Source organism: Typopeltis vanoorti, chromosome 5 (assembly GCF_054136105.1).
Source record: "Typopeltis vanoorti isolate ZY-2024b chromosome 5, IOZ_Tvanoo_1.0, whole genome shotgun sequence".
NCBI lineage: Eukaryota > Metazoa > Arthropoda > Arachnida > Uropygi > Thelyphonidae > Typopeltis > Typopeltis vanoorti.
The window spans coordinates 44,908,492-44,927,551 of record NC_143553.1 but is presented as its reverse complement, the minus strand read 5'-3'; the positions used below and the strand labels follow the sequence as shown (position 1 = coordinate 44,927,551).

Below are 19,060 nucleotides of genomic sequence, written 5' to 3'. Positions count from 1 at the left end.
TTCAATAGCCAAGTAATCTTATGGGCTACCTTAACATGTCCTCTAAACTTTAACTTTTTGTCTACCACCACCACTAAATCTCTAGCTTCATCTGTTTCATGGGTTACAGTTCCATCAATGCGGTACACAGCTTGTAACTGATTTATCCCAAAATGCATAACTTTACATTTCTCTACATTAAATTGACATAATTATCTTTTGCCTATACTGACAGTCTATTTAAATCATTCTTCAAGCTCTCCACATTGCCTTAATTAACTATTACTCAACCTAATTTCACATCATCAGCACTAAGTCTTTAGCTTCATCTATTTCCTGGAGTACAGTTCCATCAATGTGGTACAGCTTGTAATTGACTTATCCCAAAATGTATAACTTTGATGTCAATTTAATGTGGAGAAATGTAATTATCTTTTTCCCATACTGACAGTCTATTTAAATTGTCCTTCGAACTCATGATCCTCATTGCCTTGATTAACTACTGCTCTACCTAATTTTGCATCATCAGCAGACAACTGAATATTGCCTATATCATTTGTGTGCAAATTAAACAGTAATGGTCCCTAAACTGAACCTTGCAGCACACCACTAGTCACCTGTTTTTTTGCTATGATTCCAACCCTCCATATACCACTTTTTGATATCTGTCTAGCAGCCACCCTCTTATTCACTTAACCAGTGTCATATCCATCCCCATTTGTTCTAATTTGTGTAACAGTGTTCCGTGTGGTATTCTATCAAATGCCTTTGCAAAATCCAGCAGAATCATCGTGTAGCCATTTCCTTTATCCAACTCATTACTTTATTATAAAAAAGTTAGTAAATTACTAAGCCATGACCTACCTTTCACAAAGACATGTTGCCTCTCATATAGTGCCATATTTTTATTCACCATTTCTTGAATTTCTTTTTTTGACCAATTTTTCCATTTACCACCATGCCTGAGATATTGATTGGGCTATAATTTGCTACTGCAGTCTTAGAACCTCCTGTATGCAACAGAATTATTTTGCCCTCTTTCCACTCCCTTGGAACTCTACTAGAGCTGAGACTTAAATTGAAGAACCTAATCAGCGGCATTGTACATTCTCTCAAAACAACCGAGCTGATATTCTATCTAATCCTGCAACTGCATTTACATTGAGGTTCTGCAATATCTTATGAAACTGCAATTCATCCACCTCTGTTTCCACATCAGTGACTGTTACATATGTTACAGCAGCAGCCTCACTTAGGATGATATACCCTAGCAAAGTGGTCACTGAGTAACTCAACTGTTTCATCTGCTTCTATCACCACATGACCATCATCAGTCATGAAAGAGGAAGGTGACTTTGATGGTCACCTTCCTCTTTATATATCCTTCACAGCATTTTCTTCTTTTGCAGCTCATGCTGAATGATATTATTCATTTAACTCCTACCTGATTATCATGCCTTACCTTAGATATACAATTTAATATTGCTTCCTCCTAAGCTTGTCATAATCACCTGCCCTTGTAGTTACACATATACTCTTTCTTGACAGAATATTTCTCGTGTTTTACGATCTCCCAAGTCAAGACCACATGGTCACTTCACCAATCGGAGGCAATGTGGCCACCTTGATTATGGATAGCTCTTCTGATCCTTTGACTTGGTCCAATACTCTCACTCCTGTGGTCCCCTCCATCACATGCTGCCTCAAGTAATTATCTCTGAGTAGGTGTATAAAATCCATTTCCTTCCTGCCAGTATATATCTTTATAGTTGAAGTCCAACATAACACTCAACCTGTATCACTCAACCACAAATCTGAGACCCTCAGCTGGCAACTTGCCAAGAAGAGTCGATTCATATTGAAGGGAGAAAGGAATAAGGCTCTATATGAATTTGTTACCAACACGCAAAATCACATGCATAAACGTAAAATTTTCCAACAGTTATACAAGCAAAATAGTTACCACTTTAAAAACTTCAATGTTCATAAAATAAAAGTTAATTTTCGGACATGTAATAATAAATAACTCATCCCACAAGATGGATTGATTACCCTATTATCGAAATGGATTCTCCTTCTTCTGACATGCGCAGAAGTGTCTAAGGGTCTCGCACCTGTTGGCATACAGTACTTATTGTACTAATTTGCTGATGCATGTCTTCTGTGAACCCCCAAGCCTATAGCAACTGTATATTTGTGTTACTGACCTGGATCTCACACCAGACTGCTTCAAATTTCAAATGAACAGCCACCCTCCCACCTATCTCCTATTCTTTTTGGCTGCAATTCATTCACTATCATCAGCAGTAGCCCTTCCTGCATTCTCTCTTCTCTATCTTCCCTGAAAATACTACATTCTATCCCTGTAACTACATCATATGCTGTTAGCCAAGTCTTACTAGTGCCTATAACTTTTGGCAAGGTTGCATTAAACCCAGTATTTCTTAACCAGGGGTGCGAGCTGGAAAATATTCCAGCATATATTGACTAATTATTTAAATTACATTTGCTTTTTCCACGAGAGGAAAAAATTTATGCAAACTAAATTATATTTCTTCTTCGTCTATGATCTGTTATGCTTTTAAGCATCGAGATTTTGCCAAAGAAATTTCCATGCCGTCCTGTCCAAGGTTTGTTGTTTTGCTTCTTTCCGGTTAATTCCCTTCTTTTCCAATTTTTCTTTAATTTCCTTTTGCCAACCTTTCCTAGGTCTGCCTATGTTTCTTTTTCCTATTTTCTGCCTTTCGTATACATACAGTTTTTGCTATTCTTCTTCCATTCGATTAAGATGTCCAAACCATCTCATTTGGACTTGTGTTATGAATTGATTCAGAGGTGCAACTTGAAGGCTGTCTCTTATGGTTTGATTTCTTATTCGGTCTAGTCTTGTTTTTTGTGCCACTTTCCTGAGATATTTCATTTCCATTGTTTGTAGTTTATTTGTGTTTCCTGTTGTTAAACACCAAGACTCACAACTGTATGTTAATGTTGGTAGAAACACTGAATGGTACACTGACATTTTAGTATTCTGGGTGACTTCTTTCTTATCTAGGAGTGGGCCTTTCATTGCATAGAATAGCTTTGTTTCCCCTCTTATCCTGTTGTTAATGTCTAGTCTACCATCTTCTTGTATATATGATCCCAAGTATTTAAAGGAGTGGACTTGTTCCAGTTGATGATTCTCTATTTTTATTATGTGTTTTTGTTGGTTTCTAGATATGGTCATATTCCTTTTCTTTGTTTCTTCATACCAAATGTTGATATTGTACTGCAGATCTTCAGCTGTATTTGCTAGAATCACTACATCATCTGCAAAAGCCATGTGTGAAATCCTGGTTTCTTTCACTTTCCTGTATCCTAGGTGGAACTTTTTTGTTTTTGTTTGGCATGCCTTTAAAATTTCATCCATTATTATGATGAAAAGAAGAGGGCTGCGGATACAGCCTTGCCTCACTCCTACATTTGTTTCAAATTCTTTTGATCTATTATTACAGGTTCTTACATAATTTGTTACTTTGTAGAGGCTTTATATGGCTGCTATTAAGTTATCTTGTATCTTGTTTTTCTTTAATGTTTGCCATATTAAGTGTCTGGGAACTCGGTCAAAGGCCTTTTCAAAATCTATAAAACACGAATGTAGTTCTTTTCCATATTCCAATGTTTTCTCTGATATTTGTCTAAGACTGAAGATAAGATCCTGCATGCTTCTATTTTTTCGAAAGCCATATTGCAATTCATCCAGTGTATTCTCTATTTGATTCCTAAGCCTCACTTCTAAAATACGGGCATATAATTTTCCTGGAACGCTTAAAAGCGAAATTCCTCTGTGGTTTTCACATTTGCGGTTGTCTCCTTTCTTAAATATAGGGATTATTATAGCTACTTCCCAGTCTTTGGGAATAATTTTCTTTTTCCATACAACATTGAATAGGTGTAAAAGAAATTTTATTGCTTTTGTTCCTAAATTCTTTACCATTTCTGGTGTTATTTGGTCATGGCCTGCTGATTTGCCCAGTTTTATTTTATTTATTGCTGCTAACAGTTCATTTACATGAATTTCTTCACTCTGATCTTCTATTTTGCTTGTGTGTCTTGCTCTTAGGGTTCTATTTTTTCCATGTCCTGCATCTTCCAATAATTCTTGAAAGTATTGTTTCCATCTTTCCATGATGTCTTTGGAATTTGTAAGTAACTTTCCATCTTTATTTTTCATAAACTTCATGCGGCATTTTTTCTCTGACCTCATTCTTCTTAAAACATTATAGAAGAATTTTTGGTTTCCTTTAAAATTTTGTTCTAAAGTATGTCTGAAGTCTTCCCAGCATTTTCTTTTCTCTTCTTTCACTAAGGTTTTAGCTTTATTTCTTTGGTTGTTTTATAGTTCTCTATCAACCTGCAGCTTTGATGTTATATATCTCTTCCAGAATTGCTTTTTCTTTTTAATTTCTTCTTTTAGTTCTTCAGTCCACCAGGGTGTTTTATGTTTCTTCTGTTTATTATTTAATGATACACCACAAATTTCTTTGCTTGTTTCTAGAAGAAGTGTTTTGAACCTGTACCATAGGTTTTCTACATCTTGGTCTTCATATGTCTCTTTTTCTACTTCTTTCATCTTCTCTTCTATTTTACTTTTATACTCAATGGCTGTTTCTTCTTTCTTTAGTTTGTAGTTCTTTATCTTAACATTTATTTCCTTGCTGCTACTTCTACATTTTTCAACTTTTATTTTATGGATTGTTTCCAATACTAATAAGTAGTGGTCACTGCCTATTTCAGGACCTGTATAGACTCTTGCATTTTTTGTATACTTCCAGTACAATATGCTTATGATGGCGTAGTCGATTATAGATTTTTCGTTTCTACTGGGCTCTTCCCTGGTAAACTTATGGATTTCTTTATGCTTGAACATAGTATTCACTGTTACTAAATTATTTGTAAGGCAAAGATTTATTATTCTTTCTCCATTATTATTCTGGGTTATTTCTCCTTGTGATCTTTAATTTCTTTATTAGCATTATCGTTTGGGCCATATGCAACAATTACAGTGAATACTTGGTTGTCTGATTTAAAATCTGTAGTGATTGTCAACAACCTTTCGTTTATTAGCAGGGGATTAGCCTTTAGCACTCAAGTCTGGTGGTGGGGCTGCCACCTTCGAGGCCCCCAGACCGGCCTATGAGGGAAGTGCTATCCCGTTGGTCTGCAGGAGGTATTTTATTTCCCTTCTACCCTTCATAGTAAACTGTGACGAGCATTCCCCGATCTGCCACCCAGGGACGTGCCAGATGGGGGTTACAGGTGTCCCCACACAGACTAAATTATATTTAAGATATATAATCTTTCAACCCATACAGAATTATTCTGTTTCACCAAGAACCATTAAATATAAGTTATACATATTTTTTATTTGTTACATTTTAAGAAATTAAAAACCACTATATTCAAAAAATATCCCCAAATGTACTGCCGCTCACTCATGCTCTCAAGTCGAACACACGGATACTTGCTGTGCATACACTCGCCATTGTCGTGAGAAACATTGTTTTGTTGTGTACAAACGTCAACAAGTGGATCAAGTGACAAACGAATGCTATTTTTTGGTTTTACCAGCAGTAATGTAAGTAAAGAACAATTGATTAAATTTTTTCTCTCAAATTTTGAAAAGTTTAGTAAGAACTAAAATTAATTTTGTTTACACGTTATGTTTCTTAAGGAACCATGGCCAAATGTGTAGTAAATATGTGTAAATATTAATTTATTATTTGTAGTAATCCTTGCCATGTCAAAAAGACAACAATTATGTTGCTTACGGATTTACTTGTGCAACAGAGAAAGACGGTACTCAAAGACCACAAACCATTTTATGTTGCAAAATATTTTCAAACTCCAATCTTAAACCATCAAAGCTGTTAGAACATTTTAACAATCAGCATGGTGGTAAAGCTGCAGGACAGTGTATAGCGTGGAGATGATGAGTAGTTGTGCATTCATATGTTACGAGTCATATTCCGCACTGTTTTTGCTGTCAGTTTGGTTTAACAACATGTTATGGAAAGTTTTGTGATATTTGACAGTAAATTGTATCTGAGAGATACCACGACCTCTGATATCACTATAGTACGGTTTATTTTATTTTTCTGTTTATTTGTTCAATAATTTCTAGATTGTAACTGAAAATAAATAAACCATCATGTATTACTGAAATAGAGAGCCAAAGGCTTATTTATCATACATGTCCTCTAAGAGATGTGCTTTACATTATGGAAAATACTAAGGAAAGTGATCTGGAGCTTACTCCACCTTTACTACGAGTTGCCCATAAGGTTGCTTATGCTTGCATCTGCCGAAACTTTTAGTTTCTATATATTCGGCACGAAACTCTTGAAGTTTCTATATTCTGCTATGAAATAATGTTGGATTCAATATTAACTTAATTTGTACCACCATGTATTATATTTGCAGTGTTTTTTCTTTATGTTTCATTGCTTGTTTGCCGAGGTGTGGAGAGTCATACTGCTCGTTATCGTAGAATTTATGCTGATAAGAAAAAAACAAACTGTTCAAACTACTCTTGATAACTTCCTTTGATAAAAAAAATTGCAGTAAATAATGTAGGTACAAGTATTTATTAAACATTTACTTTGCATTCAATTTTTATCTTTCCTAAAAGAGTACCGTATAAAACGAATTATTAATACAGTAATCGATCATGGACAAATTGTAATTTTTACCATTGTTTATTAGATTTGATTAACGCGATTTTGATATACGCGGTAATATTGAGGGATTAATTAACCGCCTTAATCGAGGGATACCTGTATTCACGTAAACAAAAAAATATGATTTATTTTAATAAAACAAAATTTCGTATAAGGTCCTTTTCATTTCCTGTCCATGAAAATCCACATTTCAGGTAATTCATATCACACTTATGAAAATTTTTCATCTGCTTCCTAGTTGGTTCTGTAGAGATGTCAGACGACACACACTTATCAATTTCATTTGATCCAGATACAATATCAACATTTTCTTGTTGCTTACAGCTACTTGTATTTGCTATATTGCTCTCTTTTGTGCATTTTATAAATCCACTCTTTAACTAATGATCCATACTTAAGAATTTGAAAGCTAAAATAATTTGAAAATCATATTGCACTTCTTCATAGAGCACCTATGAAGAAGTGCATATGATTGGTGTGATATTAACAAATGATCGCATGAACCAAAGACAAAGGCAAGCTAACAATTGAGTTGAAATGCTAATTCTATTCAACCGAATTCCATAATATCTGAAACACATTCACTATATATTTCTTAGTTTTAACACATTCACCATGGGGGTGGTGTCAAGCAAAACCATATGTTGCCGGTGCAACATATGGTTTTGCAAAAGTCTATATAGCAGTTTCTGTTGGAGGGGAGATGTAATTCATTAGATAGTGCCATTTATATACCAGTTGTCTATAATTGCACTATTTGTCGAGAAATATATTACACAGACTGCAAATGTCTCTGTACCTTATTCAGTGATACAATAAAACTACTTGTTTTTCATGCATCTTCAGTATAGTGATGCTGTTGGGGAGGGAGTTACTATCTCCACGACGTTCACGTCCTGGCGATAGAACTCGCAAGTTGAGTAGAAAAATTCATACATATAATTTATTGAGAAATATATACATTTAAAATAATTCCTTTTTTCTTAATAATGATTCCATGCATTAATGATGCATAGCCAAAAATTCCCAAGTACCCCCTGAAGACCTTTCGCGTACCCCTGGGGGTATGCATACTACACTTTGAGAAACACTGTTCTAAAGGAATAGATACAGTGGGAAAATTTATTCTAGTTTGCTAAAGGAAACCGTCCTTTAACAAAGTCCCAAAAGAAGCAATTCATTGCTTCTGCAGGACTTTGGCCAGCAATAGATTGTTACAGTAAATTCATAATAAACAGTGCTAAAAATTTCAAGAGTTGACTGTAACAATTCCCAGATTTGAGGCAGTTTGGAAACTACTTGTAGAATCAAATTATATAATGGATATAATATAAGCATTCACTTCTATCTCATGTTAAAAAGTGCATTGCAACAATGGCAAATAAGAAAATTCTGTTTCCTGTCAAATATTTTACAGTTTTCGATATCTAAGTTGAGTTACTGTAATGCAAGACTTCCAGCTATGGTTTCTGCCCTTTTTCTGTTTGTTAAATTTGAAAAAAAAAAAAACACTTTCCCGAAGTTTCTGCATGAAAATAACGAATCCATCCCTTTGAGAAGTGTTCCTTTGCTATGTATTACTTACAGCATGGTAAATGAAAGCATTTAGCAGTAAAGGCTCTCTTCAAAGCATGTATTAATATCCTCTTCCTTTTGGGCTGATGTATAATAATGTTTCTTCTTTGCTATCAGGGCAGGCTTAGCTACACATGTGATGATGAGTACGAAAAAGTTCCATATATATATATATCTATTTTTTTTTTTTTCTCCTCCAATGGTGCTAATGTACTATAGTTGTACAACCCTTCATAGGTAGGAGTTGTTGCATACAAAAAAAAAACAGTTTTGTTTTCTATTGTGGTTACAATTTCCTTACTAGAACATACCAACTTATATACATGAAATCAGTTTATTTTATTATTAATCACATAAGAAGTGTTCATGAATTTCAAACATGAGAATTATATTATTAGCAAAAACTGAAATAGAGGATTTAAGGAGAAAAAATGTAGTGCTTCTAAAGATTTGTTTGCACACACACGTGCCTTCTACATCATCACATACACTGCCTGTCTTATGAAAGGAGATTAAAAAAAATTGTTTCTTGAAATTTAAGTCAAACATGAACAAGCAGTGATAGTTTCTGTATATTTGCAAGATGGGCTTGAAGTTCCTGTACAGAAAAATTATTTGTTGATATTTCATGATTCTTTGTAATGGTTATGAAAGTTATTGTGTGACACCTCTTGACAGCCCCCCCCCTCCTTTTTTTTAAAGGCAGTGTTGTAAAACATTTCCAAAAGTTGTCAGTTAATTGGGAAAGAGGATGAGATCAATGCCTCAGTAGGATTTGAACTCCCCAACCTGTTATCTAAATGAATGCTTTGCCCACAACGACTAATATTGCATGTTAGAGATGCTAATTTTTATTTTCCCAAGAATGGAGAGAAAATTGTCATTGCAAATAGGTAATCCTCTTCCTTTGTTAATGCTGAACACAGTTTTAAATTGCAATGCACAAAATTCCCTTGCAAATTGAACTTTCAACTATCCATAAGCAATATTTTGCAAACTGTTATGTACATATGTGGACATAAGCAACTCCAATGAGTTTGCATTAATGATAAAAAATGATTTTTTACATAATGAGACTTGGCTAACAGCAGGTGATGGGTTTAGTATTTTCAGGAAAGATGCTGCTTTCCTGAAAAGATGGGGGAGTACTGCTTATGATAGATGAATTGCAGCCGAAAGGAATAAGAGACAGTAGGGAGGGTCCTGTTCATTTGAAACAATCTAATGTGAGATTAAGGCCAGTAAGACAAAATATACAGTTGGTTGTTGCTATATGCCAGGGAGTTCCACAGATGATCTCCAAACATGCATCACCAAATTAGCACAGGTCAACTGATTATTATGAGGGACTTAAACTATGGAGATATAGACTGGAAGGAAGAAAGATCACATGGCAGGAAGGAAATAGAATTTATACACCTGCTAAGAGATAATTACTAAGGGTGGGAGAGTATTGGACCTGATCACAGGATCAGAAGAGCTATCCATAACCAAGGTGACCAACATTGACCTTAATTGGAGAAGGTGACTATGCAGTCTTGACTTTGGAGATTGTAAAACATGATGATTTTATCAATATGTGGAATTACAAGTGATTATGACAAGCTTAGGAAGAAGCTTAAATCTGTGCCATGGCATAAAATGCTGCAGGGTAAGGATGTTAGTAGTGCATGGAATATAGTTTAGGATCATTTAGAGGAAACAGTATTAAGTTGTATGCCTAGGGCAAGGAAGGTTAATCAGGTAGGAGTTAGATGAATGAGTAATGTCATTAAGCATGAGCTGCAGAAGAAGAAAATGCTGTGGAGGGTATATAAAGAGAAAGATGACCAGCATGATAAGGAAGGTAAAATCAGATTATGAGAAGAATCTAGCCAAGCAAGCCAAAAGAAATCCCAAAGAGTTATTTTGTTATGTGGCAAGTAAGAGTGACTGTGAAAGATTAACCTTAATGAGTAATGATGGTCATGAGGAGACAGAAGCAGATAAAATAGTTGAGTTAATGAGTGACCACTTTGCAAGGGTATACCATCCTAGTGAGGTTACTGATTTAACCTATGTGGGAACAGAGATGGATGAATTTGAGGTTCTTAGGATATTGCAGAATCTCAATATAAATACAGCTAAGGTTTTGCAAGAATGTGCAAGGGAACTTGCAGTGCTTTTGACTAGGCTCTTTAAGTCTTAGCTCTGGTATATAGTTTCAAAGGGAGTGGAAAAAGTGCAAAATAATTCCCTTTCATGGGGAAGGTTCTAAGACTGCAGTAACAAATCATAGACCAATCAGTATCTGAGGTGTGGTGGTTAAAGTACTATAAAAGGTAAAAATGATAATTCAAGACTGGGTAGATAAAAATATGATACTGCATGAGGGTCAACATAACTTTTTATATAATAGAGTACCATTTGGATAAAGGAAATGACTACATGATGATTTTGCAAATGCATTTAACAGAATACCACATGGAACTCTGTTATGCAAATTAGAACAAATGGGGATGGATATGATACTGTTTAAGTGGATAAGAGGGTGGCTGCTGGACAGATCTCAAAAAGTGGTGTAAGGAGAGGGGCAGAGTCGAGGTGAAAACAGCTGACTAGTGGTGTGATGCAAGGTTCAGTGCTGGGACCATTGCTGATGATGAGAAATTAGGTAGAGTAATAGTTAATTAAGGATGATTTAAATAGGCTGTCAGTATGGGCAAAAGATAATAGGTATCAGTTTAATGTGGAGAAATGTAAAGTTATACATTTGGGGATAAATAGATGACGCTAGAGATTTAGGGTGGTGGTAGACAAAGAGTTAAAGTTTAGAGGACATGTTGTTAAGGTAGTCCATAAGATTTAACTATTGAAGAACACATTAACAAGTAGAGATAAGGAAGTTATTCCTCTTTATAAAGCCTTAATACGTCTACATCTATGCTTAAGTCTTTTTCTCTGTGAATGTATGAAGTTGGTTTATAGGAGAAAAAGAGACTTGTGAATGAGTGGAATGGGTTACCAGAGTCAGTTGTGAGGGATACAACTGACTTTGTCTGTTAACAGGTTCAAGGAGAGGTATGATGGAATGGTTCTCCTTTGATGAGCTTTTGGACTCCATGGAGGTGCCTGTATAATAATAATACATATGACCAGGGGTCAACAAATTATGCAAGAACCATACTCACCCAAGATCACCCAGTATTTTAATGACATGTCCAAGTAAATCAATGGGTGTTCTACAAAGTAATTAATGGTGCAGTACTATGTTTGAGAAGTTATTTTGTTCATTCTCTGGCTACTTGCCATGCATATTTGTGGACCCTAGCACATGACATACACAAACCCCAATTTTTCCTATGCTACTGCTAGGACTATCAGAATTGTACAATGTATTTAAGTTCTTTTCTTTACAGCATTAGGGTAAACTTCTTGCAAGTAAAGGAACACAGTTGATGAATTTCAATAGTAAAGGACAGGTACCACTTTTCGTTAAAAAATTTATTTTTGAAAACAATAATGTACATCATACACTTACAAGAAAGAATTTGATATAATTAATTTTTTGTATGTCCACAGATTTAAAAGCAAGTATGTACAAGTTAACAACTCTTGTTAAAGGGTAGAATTAATTTTTTCCCCCTCAAAATTAGAATAGTAAAAATTTGATGCACAGCAAATTTGCATTGAAAAGTAATTTGCATCACCATCCCAGTTTGGTTGTATATCCCTGGGAAAGATGTACAGCCTTAACTAGATTTTCAAATCCAGTGCAATTTTCCATATGATTTTAAAGAAAGTCACAGTATACTTCCACAGTGTACATCAACACTTCATTGCTATAACATATAACTTCCTCAGAATGGGATGTATGATAGTTTCCTTTGAATTAACTACTATTTGTCTGATAGAATAACAAACAGTACTTAAATAAGATTTTGTCCATATGTGCAAATCAGCAGGCTTTTCAATGTTGTATTTATGTGTTTACAAGATTTAATGCACATGCAGAACCACGCATAGTTGAGAGAAATGAAGTTAAAAAAAACCACTTATGCAAGCATGTTGTTACTGCTGCAAAAGAAAAAGCATTAATACACAAATTAGTTTTCCCATACTATTCATTCTTCTTATAACATTTTAAGTTATTGCATGAGCACTTTTGCTTCTTGGATGGTAAATTCATCTTTGCAGTTTTCAAGAAAGTTGACAATGTCTAGTATATATTATCAAAAATCAATTCCAAGTGTTTTAATTAAAAAAAAAAAAAATCCATAATTTAAATTTTCAATATTTTAAAAGAGCAGTTGTATTTCATTGGAGATAACTTTCCTGATAAATTTAAATGCTAATGCCAAGAAATGCACTTGACAATGACATCAACAAAAGCCTATAGGTAGTGCTAACATATCTAATGATGTCTCACACCAAAAACACCATCCTTTACATTGTAAATGGGCAGTGAACATGTTAAGGAGACTGCCAAAATCTTTAGAAACTTTCTTATTGTAAATATAAAAGAATATGGTGTTATCTCTCTTTTGACTTTATTCGAAACATATTTAGGTTACAAAATCTCTGATTGCACAAACCTCATTCCACCACATCCAACCAAGCTACATAGTGAACTAATTTTATCCAGAATTTGTAGTACTGCTGTGTTTAGTTTAACCATTTTGCTATAATTTATCTTTTATTGTTTTCTCTGATAAAGATATTAAATTGTGTTCATGATATATTGTAGAAGTATACTGTAATTTCTATAAATAATGCTAAGAGTCACCAATGTTTAAGTATATATATTTTAATCTAATAACAATTCTGTAACTAGCTTGTGAAGCAAGAATTCACTAATTAAGAAAGAGAAAAAAAAATCAGACATTTATTATCACCAGTTTCTGCTGATTATACATACAACATAATCAAAAACCTCATATACTATACAAAAAAAAATTCTGTGACTTATTGTAATTCTGGAAGTCAACAAAATATTGGCTGCCAAGTGCAGTAACAGCAGCAGGGTACAAAGTAGGAAAAGTCACTGTAACAGGAAAAAAAAATAGCAGTAAGCATGCCACTGTGACCAGATGGTGGATAAGTCACTAAATATAAGAAATTAATAATATACTACATCTACATTTACATCAGCTGTATGTTAAATATTTGTTATGTATCCCAATATTTTCAACAGGCAGTAGTGCCCTGTCATGTAAGAAACTTTTTTATGTCGATGGAAAACAGGATGAGCAAGAGAAATGAAATAAATGCAGCAATCAAATGTACAAAGAAAGTTTATTCACATAAATATATGCGACTATGATGAATAATGGACACATATCAAAAGATTCACATAAGTGGATTTAAGAAAATGGGTGGGTGTGAATTGTATTCTCTTAGGAATTTGCGAAAATTGCTTCTTTTATTTTACATGGACTTCTCATGACAGTTCCTCATCTAAACTGATTATCATATTTGCAGCTAAATATTGGATTGTTATTATTCATTATGATAGTGCATGGAACTACACAACTTCTCTGTCAAAGCTCATTAAAAGCAGATCATAAGTCTGAAAAATCATTTTACAATAAATTAAAGTGCACTTGACCAAATATTCATCAGTTAAAAGTGAGTGTATAATTTTTAGTCTACTTTTTCGTTATCTGTGCGTTATGATTTTATATAGCAGAAGTTACTTTCCTCTTTGTACCTGTTTAAATAAACTTACAATAAACAGAGTTGTGGTACTAATACCTGACAGCACACTAATAATTAAGCCATTGTCCTAAGATTTGTAAACGTAACTGCAAATTGTATAGCATATGTGTATATGTAAATAGATCATGTTGATATAGAAAACACAAGCTGTACAAATGCTATTACTTAGCAAAAATCTTTGATCACACAATATTACTGAAGAAATCTACTCTTTCACTCTATTGCTTTCCTTTGATCATTGTCCTTCAGCATCAGTACATTCATAACAGTCTAATACAAAGTATCCTTTTTAACAAGTCTGCCGACTGGTTCCAAGAATATGATACACCGCATTTGTTTCAGCCAGCTCTTTCAACAAGTCTGAAAAACGTTTTTCAAATCCTATTTTGGAATACTTTTGGTGGTCTACAGAATGTAATATTTTACATAAAACATAATTTATGATACAAACTCAATTCCTTCGCAAAATTTATGACTAACTGCCCAGAATATATTGCGTTTTCAATAGAAAAATGGAAGCTTCGTAATGCATGTACAAAAATATACCATCATAGTAATTCTTTTGTCTTGAATTAAAATGAATCAAACTTTACTCTTTGCTGAAAATTTTTTAAACCACATGCATGAAATTATTTTAAAAAAGACTACAAATGGTAGCAAAGGTTAGGTTCACAAATGTTTGAACAATTCTTATTAACAGCATATTCAGTAATGCTGTAGAAAAATATTCAATCATTGGATAAATAACAAATTATAGCTTTCGTTATATATAAGATAATTAGAAAGATGAAAATGTGTGAGAAATATTCATCAAAATAAGAACAGTGACAGTAGTTTTGCTGTCTTGCTTTAGATTGAAATAGCTTTAATATGATATGACTGGAGTGGGTCTTGCCATTTAAAAGATAATTCTCACTCTGAAACATGCTTGTAATAACCACGTGTTTGTAAATCCTTCATGACCTTTCTTTGGTTTAATGTTGTGTATCCAGAAAAATTGACTGTATAAATGCATGGGTAATAATATAAAAGCACATAGTGCTAAAATATAGCATGTTGGTATTTGATGAACTGAAAAATTCATCTTACTGGCCATATATGCTTTTAAATACACTTTTAGTAGAAATATTTTTAATGCTGAATATTAAATCCCTTGAAGAAGAACAGTCATATTACACATCACTTTTACTAAACGATATAGGTCACTAGAACAATTTCCAAGTATGTATTGTGGTTATCCCTTTATTGTGTATCCCCTTTTACATCTTTTATCAGTAGCTTAAAATTAAGAAGCACATAACACAAAAATTAATAAATTAATGTTTTGGATTATATATGGATAGTTGATGTTAAACAATATCAAATATATATTAAGAGTAGTCATTATAGTTTGTAGTGCTTGCCCAAACTATAGTTTTGTGATATTTAAGAATAGAATCTGGATTAAGTAATCCAGCAACATCAGTAAAAAAACTGCTCTGTAGTTTAAAGTACTAATACTGTATCGACATTAGAATTCCATAAAAAATTGTTTTTTTTTTGTTTTTTTTTCCACCTTATATATGAAGTCGTGTTCTTTCAGCTCTGGGAACAGATGTCTTCAGAATGATGAAGCTGGACGCAACAAGATTAGGAGAGGCCCTAGTACAACAGTGGGAGAGGAATATTGTACAAAAAAAATACATCACAAATTTCCAGAAATATCTGGCAAGGAGTTCAGCATTTTTGTAAACATTTACATTTCCTTATCACCTCTACTTGTGTTGTGTACTTGGTACCATTTGAACACACCATCCGCACACTCCGTTTCTTTGTTCTAAGTGGACGACAACACTGGTCACCACATGATCCTATACACTGGGCTATCTTGAGTTTTTTAGTGGAGCGACATCCATTTTCTTCTAAAAATTCTCGATACTGTTCTTTTTGACATGTAGGAGCTATAGAAATTAAACATTTTTTTATGATTTATCAGTAATGAAATTCAAATATGTATTTTAAATGTTTGTTGTAGACAACAGAATTAAAATGACCAAATATTATAAGGAAGTGTATTTCATCAACTTCTTTAAATGAGTTTGGTTAGCTGTCATACAGTAGGGTGGGGAGGATGTGCTAATTCTATATCAGTAATCCTTAAAAGACTGGGTTCTGTAAAATCCTTGTTCTAGTTCCTCAACCACACTAATTGTTTCCTACACAAGGTCACGCCTCTCCCCTCCTCTTTTTTCCCCTTCTGAAGTTTCATACTAGCATACCTCAGGTGTGAAAATCACTACCACTTTTCCATGGAACCAGCTAACTTAACCTTCTCTCAAAAAGTCTCGCCTATGCATTTACTAAAATAAAGAGCCCAAAAGGCTTCATTTCAACAATGCAAAACTATATAAATCAAATGGATATTAAATCCAGCATTATTTCAAAGCCAAATGGAGAAACTATGAAAGTTTCGTACGAAATTTGACCAGAGAGCTTATGGGAATACACTCGCCAGCATTTACGAGTTGCCCTAGTGTCCATATATTCGCCTTCTATTTGGGCCATTTTGATAAGATTTCACTGGAATAGAAGATGGATGCTTGAGCAAGCAATCATGTTTTCTATAAGGTCCACGCTAGGGCAACTCATAAATGCCGGCGAGTGTATTCCCGTAAGTTCTCTGGTCAAATTTCGTATGAAACTTTCATAGTTTCTGCATTTGGCTTTGAAATAATACTGGATTTAATATCCACTTGATTTATATAGTTTCCTATACATATTTTTCATGTCACTGATGAATTATAAACCCAGGTCTTTTTCAACAAAAGGATGCACATCACATGGTTCTACCATTTACACTATTGAAAGTGCATTTAAGTGAGTGATAAATAATTTTTTGGCTTCAATAATAACTAACCAAAATGCTATCTTGTTCTTTTAAAATTTGCAAGAATTTTGGCATTTGTTTTGTTATATATATGGATAATCATCAAACTAAAGTCTATAAATCACACAAAAAAGCTGGCAACCCTTATTCCCCCACACACACCCCCTCTCCCAAAGACCAGCTACAACCTTTATGGACAAACAGGTAGGATATCAGAGCACCAGGATTATATTCTATTCCACCACTATGGCCTCTCAGGATTAGCAGACCATAACCCTGGATACCTGGCACAGGATCCAGTGGGGGAAAAGCCACCTTACTCCACCAAAGTAGATTTAAGTTTTTCTGCTGCAGCTCTTACCAAATATGGCTATATCGGACTACCCCTCATAAGGAAAAACCCTCATCTGCAGACAATCAGCCCAACAGCCAACCAAAGCTGATAAGTGGCATAATTGTAGGACTTGAGGTCTTGGATTTCTCCTGTTTTCCTTTTTTACTGAAATGTGTTTAATATCAGTGTATTAATCCCTGAAAATGCCGATTTAACTTCAGCAAAATATAGGAAGTATTAACTAAATATTTTTAGTTATTATGAAGTCTACATTGTTAATTTCCTTAAACAGCATATGATGCTGGAGAAGCAACATATAAGCATAAACATCAAGAAGTCTATGTAACACTGTATATCAAATTGTATAAGTTAATGGTATATTATTATTATCTATGTAAAACTTGATCATGTACTACTACTAACTCATTTTGCTGTTAATGCTTTAAAGTCTGGCTGATGAGATGTTAATTTTCTTATAGTTTGTTAAGTCATTTTAAATGAACTAGGAGTTGTGTAAATTATGTTGTGTCAGTGTCTTGGGGGGGGGTCCAGGAGGCACTTTTGCAGTTAATTCTAAAATAGTCTCAAGAACTCAGTTCCAAATAAATATTGTAATACTACTGCTAATTTTCCTCACAATTGCTGTAAGAGGAGTTTTTCTAAATAAAATTGATTAAGAATTATCTACATTACTATGAAATAGCAAAATTGTCGATGACATTGGTGAAGTCTAACAGAAAAGCAAGAAAAATAACATTTTAGAATGTTGAAATTAAAGTTTTACTTGTGAAAATTATTTGGTCCTTTTCATTAAAATTGAAACATACCATTGATTTAATAAACATTTATACAAATCGTCTACTAGTTTCGCCAAGACGAGAAAGGTTATGCTAGTATTATATGCAAAAAAAAAAAAGAATGAAGTAACGGTTTAAAAACAATTAGACAAATTGGAGAGCATGCGTGACATCACACACATAAGGCGCGTTTTATAACTTCTCACGTAATTTAGTACCTTTAAACTTAATGAATTTAACAGATTTTTCCACATGTCTTTTAATATTATTTGCTGTTTGTAGGACTACTGCAGCTTCTTTAAAGGTTCTACATCTAAAATCTTCGATATATGGCATGGAACTATTATCCCAATCTATTGAATGGTTTGAAGTTGAGAAATGATGTGCTAACCCAGAGGTGTCTGTTCTATTATGATTGACATCTCTGACATGTTCCTTCTTTCAAATTTCTAAGCTTCTTGAAGTTTGGCCTATGTAGGTAAGTCCACACATACATGGTATGCTATAAACACCTGCGTATTTGTAGAAAGCGACGCTATCCTTAGTGGATCTTAATAACTGTCTTGTAGTTGTGATAGGTTTAAAAACAACTCACTAAATTACGCGACTTAATAACAATAACTAAGTCTTCGTGCTCTCCAATTTGTCTAACTGTTTTTAAACTGTTACTTCATTCTTTTGTTGTTTGCATTTAATACTAGCATAACCTGTCTCGTCTTGACAAAGCTAGACAGTTACAGCTAGCAAAACTAGTAGACGATTTGTATAAATTTTTATTAAATCCATGGTCTTAAAAATCAAATAGTATGTTTCAAAGTTTTACATCATATTATAAACAGTGTTTTAATTTTGTAGTATTTTTGGTGTGTATTGAGGGGGGCAGCAAAAGCTCTAGCTATGCCACTGTGTTAGGGTCTTTGTTAAAAATACATGCATTTATCATGAACTTTTGCCTTTTATGATAAACACAATAAAAACAAACTGCCTCAAGAGCTGCAGCAAACACCATGAGCCAGGCTTTGGTCACCCATGCCATATAATTTCAGTCTTTTAATGCACAGCTAACTGCATCAATCTAGACTGATATAGTTAG

General features: G+C 33.8%; 1 protein-coding gene across 1 annotated transcript in view; it reads right to left on the bottom strand.

Moving 5' to 3' along the window:
• Positions 1-12,471: 12,471 nt before the first annotated feature.
• LOC150106349 (protein slit-like) overlaps positions 12,472-19,060 on the bottom strand; it is a 427,776-nt gene continuing 421,187 nt past the window's right edge. Inside the window, exon 35 of the mRNA XM_090392392.1 lies at positions 12,472-15,910. Coding sequence (XP_090248518.1) covers positions 15,687-15,910 — 224 coding nt within the window. The 3' untranslated portion in view covers positions 12,472-15,686. The remainder of the gene's footprint in view (positions 15,911-19,060) is intronic.